The sequence below is a fragment of the Podarcis erhardii genome (genome assembly GCF_964252035.2).
Source record: "Podarcis erhardii genome assembly, chromosome: 5".
Taxonomy (NCBI): Eukaryota; Metazoa; Chordata; class Lepidosauria; order Squamata; family Lacertidae; genus Podarcis; species Podarcis erhardii.
The window spans coordinates 56,898,887-56,907,378 of record NC_138509.1 but is presented as its reverse complement, the minus strand read 5'-3'; the positions used below and the strand labels follow the sequence as shown (position 1 = coordinate 56,907,378).

Genomic DNA, 8,492 nt, shown 5'->3' with positions numbered 1-8,492 from the left:
AAGCATTTCAGGGAAACTGCTTGATAAAATTGCCCCCCCCCCATTATGGAAATCCTATCCAGAATAGGTCATAAAGCCATCATCTATAGACGATGGAGACGTTGGGATGGGACGCGGGTGGTGCTGTGGGTTAAACTACAAAACCTAGGGCTTGCTGATCAGAAGGTCAGCGGTTCGAATCCCTGCAATGGGGGGAGCTCCCGTTGCTCGGTCCCTGCTCCTGCCAACCTAGCAGTTCAAAAGCATGTCAAAGTGCAAGTAGATAAATAGGTACCGCTCCAGTGGGAAGGTAAACGGCAGTTCCGTGTGCTGCTCTGGTTCGCCAGAAGCGGCTCAGTCATGCTGGCCACATGACCCGGAAAAACTGTCTGCGGACAAACGTCGGCTCCCTCTGCTAGTAAAGCAAGATGAGCGCTGCAACCCCAGAGTCATCCGCGACTGGACCTAACGGTCGGGGTCCCTTTACCTTTACCTTTATAGATGATGGAAGGTGGGAAGGGCTAAACTCCACTGATAGTGATGGAAACCCAATTGCTTCCCTCTCCTGTGTTCATCATTATGTCTTTGGATGGATACATCTTGAATTAGTTTGCTTGTTTTCAGTCCTCAACTGCAGTCACACTGTGTAATTACTGAGACCGCAGAATCTGATTCAGAGAAAAAGGATAATAGCTGGTTATCAGCATACTGATCTCATTGAAATCCATCCAATCTTGTCTACTGACCTTATATAAGAAAGGTTCACACAAACCCTCTCATACATGCATGGTATGAAGGTAGTGGGACTATGAGCTAGCCAATTAGGCTATCCCCTTATGTGGAGGACCTCTAAACACATGTAGGGCTCCTTCCCATAGTTTTCTAATTTGTGGCTGTGGTGGGGCTAAGGTACATATGCTTTAAACATGCCAAGTTTGTCTGCCCCCTGTGACAGATACTGAGCAGCAGGGTACAGCGAGTGGGTGACAACAGAACAGAAACATGCAGGACACTACAGAAAATATCCCAGAAGGTCACTGATCCCAGGAGGTTCATCACTGCATTTCATGCACAAAATGAGAGCAAAACCTCTCTTATGAATGCATGTGTGTCATAACCTAGGTGTGTTACCAAAAAGACAGGGGCAGTACTGTTGTCTATTTGAGAGGTATAAATATACTGGTTTCTAACTGCCTTGCTATTTATTTGCTAAGGGTTTGCTTGCATGCTTGAAAGGTGATGTGTACATTGCCTTGGGGGGTGGAAACAATGATCAGAAACCCAGTAACTAAGGCACTAATCCTATGCACACTTAGACTATAATGCTATGCATACCTTCCAGGGAGTGATACCTATCAGCTAAAGAAAGACCAATTCTAGAGATTTGCTTCCCCTGCTCCCTGTCAACAAGAGTGCATGAGAAGTTTGCAATTGGGTTCCCTTTTCCCTCTTCCCTGCCAATCTCATTTTTGTGCTGTGACTTCTTTTATATTGTAAGCCCGAGGGTGGGGATTGTCTTATTTTTTATTGCTCAATGTTGCCCTTGGAGCTTTGTTTGGCTGAAGAGCAGGGTAAAAACACATTTTTTTAAAAAATCCCTGTTGTACTTAGTTGAATTTACTTCTGAGTAGACATGCATAGAATTGCACTGCAAGAGCTGTGCAATAAGCGCTAGGAATAAGCACTTTTGAACTGACTTATCACTAGACACACATTGTATTGAGCTCTCATGCTGCAATGCTGTGCACAGTTATAGGGAAGTAAGTCCCATTGGTCTCAATAGGACTTTATTCAGAGCAAACATGCACAGGATTGGGGGTGCTTCCAAATCAGCTGCCGCTCTTCGTTAAGGAACTTTCCAATGGACACATTGGAGAAACCTTTTCAGTCAAGCACCACATTCCCTGGGGTGGAGTGGTTACACATGCCAGTGTGGGGCAGGGCCAGAAGCAAAAGTGGGGTGGGGAGTGGGGCAACAAATGCAAATGTTACCTTTGTACAGTGGGCTGGCAAGAAGCATCATCAATGTTCAAAACACATTCCAGCCAGGCAAAAACACAGTGCAAAACAGAGCCTGTGAGGGGTGTGGTCTGGGGAGAGGATGTTGCCAGAGGAAAGTTCCAAGGGTCTGATAGAGAAGCCTGGAATACCACATTTGGCCCCCAGATGTTCCTCACCTCTGCCTTAGTGTTATCCGTTTCCTTTTCAAAAGAGGCATTACAATAATATTTCAGGCGTCTGAGATACCTCTTCACTTTGGCATGTGTTCCCTTTGGTATGCGTTTCCCATTAGTGCTATTTTAGCAGTGTTTACATGCACACCAAAATACTTTTTCACCTCTTTTTTTCCTTATTTGTATAACAAATTAATGCAATGAAACTTTTTTTAAAAGCATTTGGGTGCATATTTTAAAAATTGACCCTAAAATGCCATGCTTAGGTACCTTGTTACTCTTCCACCAATATGGCCATACTATGCCCTTCAGTGTGGCTGAAACATAACACAACATATACGTTTAGAAAGTGCTATTCTCGATGAAATACGGAAAATCATTTGCAATCTCAGATGCAACTCACAAAGAGAAACTACCAATCAACACTAAAAGCTTGCAATCTGGAATTATGATGTCAATAAGCCCTATCTTTTGCAGGAGTAGAATCAAAGATGTACAATGTGACTAGAGTTTACAGAGAATTATATAGATGCTAGCTGAAGTTTTGGAGAAGTGTGTCCCCAAAAGTTTGATGATACATGGCTGCTCTATTTCTCTCTGACATCTGAGTTGGGAGAGGCTGAATACAGTCCAGAACACTTGCCTGGATGAAGTTGTGGAATGGATGAAGGCTAATAAACTGAGCTTCAATCTTGGGAAGAGGGAAACACTTTGGGTAGGTGGTTCTTCAGGATATTGGACACTTGCCTTTTCTGGATTGGGTTGTTGTGCCGCAGAAAGAAAAGGTTTTATGGGGTGCTCCTGGATCCATCTTTGTGTCAACTACAGCCATTCTTGGTCAGGGATAGCTTAACTGCAGCAATTGGTAATTCAGGACTTGATTACTGGAGTACACTGCATGTGGGATTATCCTTGTGCCTGGTCCAAAAGCTCCAACTGGTGTAAACTTCTGTGGCTAGACTTTTGATGGGGACAGACTAACTTCAGCTCATAATACTGGTGCTTAAAAGCTTGCACTGGCTGCTCATATATTACTGGGTGAGGTTCAAGGTTGATGTATTTACAAGTCCCTTAGCAACTTTGGTCCATGATATCTTAAAGACCAACAGATTCCTTATATCCCAGCCCAATCACAGAGCATATCTTGTAAGTACTGTTTCACTGAGTGTTGCTGTCCCAAGCCTGTGTTGTGTTTTCTTCTTTTGGTTTCTATGATGAATTTTAATTGTTCTTATTCATCCTAATTTTATGTACGCTGCTTAGAAATTCTGACAATGAAGCAGTATACAAACACGTGAAATAAATAAAATAGAGAAGCATGTATTTGAAGGATCAATTTATTTAAATCATTTTTAAGAGACAGATGGCTTGATTCTAAAGTTACTGGATTCTAAAGTTACTGGATGAAAACCTGGATTCAAATCCCACTCATTCTGGATGATACCTGGGGGTGGTTTGGACCTGTCACTCTTTTAGCCTTAACCAACCTCACAAGGTTCTTTTGACCCTGTAATGAAGGAGGAAGGGTGGAATAATAATAAGAAAAACATGATCATTGATGCTTGTTATCCTGAAATGACCTCATGTCGCCTCTACTTTGGCGTCGCGCGGAGTCCCCATATAGAAAGGGAGCAACTGCCAACCCCCATAGCAGAGAGCGAGCAGATGGCAAAGGGGCTTCAGACCAAGAGGAGCCCACGCCGCAACACCCTTCTCCCAATTTTTGCCACAAAACCCTGCTTTCCCACAGCCTGGCTGAGCTTGAAGCTCGGGCGACTCTTCCTGCCCCCCCCCCAGCCCTCCCTCTTCCCCCGGGCAGAAAGGCGTCTTGCAATGGCAGCTGGGCGTCGCTAGGTGTCAGGGTTGTGCCTCAGGAAGGGGTTAACGCGGCGTCGGCCCTTTGGCTTCACGGCGCGGGGGATTGGCGAAGTGGCCTGCCCGTCAAGGCGGGAGGGGGCGGGCCGCCGCCGCTCGGGGCCGGGGTCGCGAAAGGAGTTGGGAGCGACCATTTGGGCTGTGCATGCGGGGCAGGGCTGTCGTCCTTCGCTCGGCCCTTCCGGTGCCCCGCGGGGTGCGCAGCTCCCGCGCGCCCTCTCTTCCTCCGCCCAGCTTTGCAGGCTCCTCCATGGAGACCGCCGCCCCCGCTCCCCCCGGCCCCGCGGCGGCGGCGGCGGCGGCCCCCTTCCCTCCGCTCTTCCCCCCGGGGCTGCACGGCATCTACGGCGAGTGCCGGCGCCTGTACCCGGAGCAGCCCAACCCGCTGCAGGTCACCGCCATCATCAAGTACTGGTGAGTGGAGGGGGAGGAAGGAAGGAAGGAGCCGCTGTGGGGGGCGAGGGGCTCCCAGGGAGGGAGGGAGGGAGGCCTTGGGGGTCCCTGAAGGAGGTCCAGGGCCTGGGGCACTTTCTACGGGACAGGCTGCTGCTTGTATGCTGTGGGGTCGGCATTGGCTGTGGGGATGAGGGGCAGCGGGTGGGCGAAGAAGCCCCGGGAGGTAGCTAGGGGGCCAGGACTTGGCGACGGAGCTCGAGTGGGGTTGGGGGGGGGGGAGGGTCCCTGGGAAGGCCCGGAGGGGCTTTGTGGTGGGAGAGTTGGGGGGTTTCCCGGATGCCCTGGGCCTTTTCGCCTCGGAGGTGCCTGCTTTTAGTTCGGGGAGTTGGTAGGTGAGGGGCTGAGGCGGGAGGAGGGAGGTGGGTAGGTAGGTGAGCAGCAGCAGCAGCAGCAGCTCGGAGGTGGCGGGAGGGCGGCATCTCTCTGAGCGAGGAGGTGGGGGTCAGCCTCTTGGCCAGAGTCCTCAGCCCTCACAGGATGTGCAGATTTAGGCCTCAGTTGGAATAGGGAGTTTTAAGAGGGGGCCGTGACCTTTGCAGAGCTTCGTTCATTGATCTGGGCACAGTGTTGTGAAGAGGTGAGGGTGGAGGCGGCGTTGATATGAGAGGTGGGTTTTGCTAGGGAGCAGGCCGGTGGAACCTTGACCTGTGTGTGAGGTGGGTTGAGAGAGCAGCCATTCTTAAACTTTGGTATAAGTAGTCCCCTTATCAAGGATGTTGAAATACCTCTCCACCATGAGTAATACACTAGCTAGAGGACTTAGCTGAAGGTACTTTCCTTTTATTGAGGTAGAATCAAGTACTGAGTGGTGTTCCACTTGCTGCTTGCAAGTTTTGCAAAAGTGGGTGCATAGACTTAAGGAAGCCTCTCTATATTGCATTTGTTATTCAGACTGCTTTGTGACATTCTTGTGTAATACTTTTTGCAGAAGTGTGTTCCTTTCCCTCTGTTTTTCTTTTTTTCTCTCTACCTTCCTTCATCTTTCCTTCTCTCTAATTTTGTGTGCCTCTATAGTTAAATATATGCACGTGCTCTCTTTGATCTTCAGACAGGCAAAGACTTATTGTGCATGCCCTGAATGATTGCATGCAACTGTTTACACAAGGACTCTGTACAATTTACATGAATTGCTTCACCTGTGCTGATACTTAATATGTACATGTTGATTTGTTAGTGTGGCCCAATGCTGCATGTCCATCTCCTATGCACATCTCTTATATACATCTCTTATACACTTACATGCTATGCCTTTAAAGCACATTCAAAGCACATTTCTCTCATGGAATTCTGGGCACAGTAGTTAAGGGTTGCTGGGATTATTGGTTGTAGTTTGAATGTCCCAGCTGGAACTGTCTGTTCTCCGTTTTGTCGTTATTGCGATTCTAGGCTTTGTTGAGTCAAAAATATGCTATTAGGAGAATATTATGCATCTATACTCTTTTCATAATGGGAGGCCCTATTCACAAATATAAGTGATACCCATCATACCCATATTCAGGACAGGAAACCTAGTTAGGCAGTAGTTAGCTTAAACTGGTTTAATATAGTAATGTGTGCATTACCTTTTCCAATAAAATTTTCTGGCCATTTATGTTTAGTGACACCAGAATATTTTGTGCTGTGATGTCTTTAACTACTTTCTATGAATCTGGCTAATTCTTACTGGATGCAGTTTTACCACAGGCTGTTGGCATCTGATGTGGCAATGAGTTCCATAGATTGGGCATGACAAATCTGTTGGAATTTGCAATAAGCTAAAAAAAATAAAATACTGCATAGGCATAGATAGGATTTCACTGTGTTTCCACAAAATAAAATGCAAACTAGGAACTGCATTAACCTTATGTTGGTGAGAGTCAGGATAATTCTGCTTGTAGCAGAGCCATATGTAGATTAAAAAAGAAACTCCACCTATTTCAAGTAGTGTTGCCTTAGCTACTTTTATTTGTAGTGGTATTTGTATCTCCTTCAGTAACCCTACATAGCTCAGACCTGCTCTTCCTCAGTGAGAAATAGCAAGCATTAGGAGGTAGTCTGAAATGTCTGTTTGCCAAAGAATAGTTGTGAGACAAGCATCTAGCTTAGACAATGCTGTTCAAAACTTATTTGGAGTGCTCATCTTCTTTACCCTCCCAATGGCACATCTCTTTGGATGCTTGCACAGAGCTAATTTGTTATTTTGTGTTTCTGAGAAGCTCTTCTGTAAAGTTGTCTCTCCTCTTCATAACAACCACTTTCTTTGCCTATATAGAAATTGAAAATGCTGAAACAGCTGGTGTCATGGGCATGCTGTATGCCCTCTGCCCCTATCTTCCAGTTGGAAATTACCGTATTTTTCACCCTATAGGGCGCACCGGCCCATAGGGCACACCTAGTTTTTTTGGGGGGGGAATAAATAAATAAAAATTTATCTCCCCCCCCAGGCGCGGGGCTGGGGTGGGGGAAGCCCGAGCTTCCCCCAACCCCAGCCCCCAGAACAGGCTGCTGTCCGCAAGCCTTGGGAGCCCGGCGGGAACTCCGGTGGGCTCCCAAGGCTTGCGGATAGCTTCCTGAAGCCTGGTGCGCACCGACCCCTCTTGCTCTCCAGGCTTCAGCGAAAGCCTGCATTCGCCCTATAGGACGCACACACATTTCCCCTTCATTTTTGGAGGGGAAACAGTGTGTCCTATAGGGCGAAAAATACGGTAGCTTATGCCTTGGTTTGGGGTGAGAGCTGTAGCTTTGTGTCACACTGCAAGTACCAGTGAAGTTGCTTTGGCTGTTCTTTCTCTACATGCGTCTTTGAAGAAATAAGTTTCAAAAAGGAATGAAGCCTACAGGTTGTATGTATCTTCTTGTGTCACCTTACTTGTTGGAAAATTCCTATGCAGAAAGCACTTTCAGTTGATTTATGTCTGCTGAGAAGCCATAATTTGCTTGCTGCTCCCAGTCATGTCTACAGAGGGTGGAAACAGATCATAGAATTGTATAGGATTAGAAGGGACTCCAAGGGTAATCTAGTTCAACCCCCTTCGTTGCAGGAATCTCAACTAAATGGATGGATGAGGGAGCTCTGTATGCCAGCCATTAACTGTAACTAGATCAGGGTTGCCCAACTTTGCATGCCAAGTGGGCCATAAGAGTACTTTGACACAGAGCCCGCAGGCTGCACACTGCCTTGTCATGCAGCAGTGGGGTAGGGGGAGGGAAGTGAGGCCAAAATTTGAGGGGACACCCCCACCAAGCTCTCATGCTGCCTTCCCAAAGGCTAAGTTGAGGAGGAGGTATGAGGCTCTGGTAGGGTCCTAGAGCCCTCATACCTCATTCCCAAAGCACAGTGCCTCACTTACCTGGCTTTGGGAAGGCAGCACAAGGGCGGTGTGCGTGCGTGTGCGTGTGCGTGCGTGCGTGTGTGTGTGTATGTGTCTCAAATGCATACAGCCCTCAGGCCACAGATTGTACCACTCTAGCAAGGCCAGAGCTCAGGGATGATGGGAGTTGTAGTCCAACAACATCTGGGGACCCACAGGTTGAGAACCACTGCTCTAGATGAAGGTTGCATATGAAGCATCTTTATAGCTCAGTCAGTAGAGCATGAGACTCTTCATCTCAGGGTTGTGGGTTTGAGCCCCATATTGGGTGAAAGACTCATGCATTGCAGTGGTTGGGGTTGATGACGCTCATGGTCCCTTCCAACTTTACAATTCTGTGATGTTCAGATGGGATGCTAACACCCAGAATACAGGGACAATGTTTAGGTGATCTCTGTGTTAGGCTCATTTATCTTTTACAAAGAAGTTCATGAAACAAGTCATCATTTGAGCCATAGTCCATGACTGAATTTGTCAAATATTGGGAAACCTTTTAAAAAAGAACTGGAGAAGAAATTTGAATGACTCAGTTGGTGGCCATGAAGAACCGTGCATTTCTGTCCACTCAAACATACCGTAAACATGCTGCCTGTGGACTCCTAAGGTTATCAGTTACTTAAAGGGAGAAAGAACTAAAAGAATGTGTGACACCTTAAAA

General features: G+C 47.1%; 1 protein-coding gene across 2 annotated transcripts in view; it reads left to right on the top strand.

Annotated features, from left to right (window-relative positions):
- The first annotated feature begins 4,125 nt into the window (after positions 1-4,125).
- The window catches only part of SUFU (SUFU negative regulator of hedgehog signaling), a 71,244-nt gene continuing 66,877 nt past the window's right edge, over positions 4,126-8,492 (top strand). The window contains exon 1 of one of the 2 annotated variants that reach the window (XM_081864003.1): positions 4,126-4,442. In XM_081864003.1, coding sequence (XP_081720129.1) covers positions 4,174-4,442 — 269 coding nt within the window. In that variant the 5' untranslated portion in view covers positions 4,126-4,173. The remainder of the gene's footprint in view (positions 4,443-8,492) is intronic. The other variant, XM_081864002.1, reaches the window with a different exon arrangement.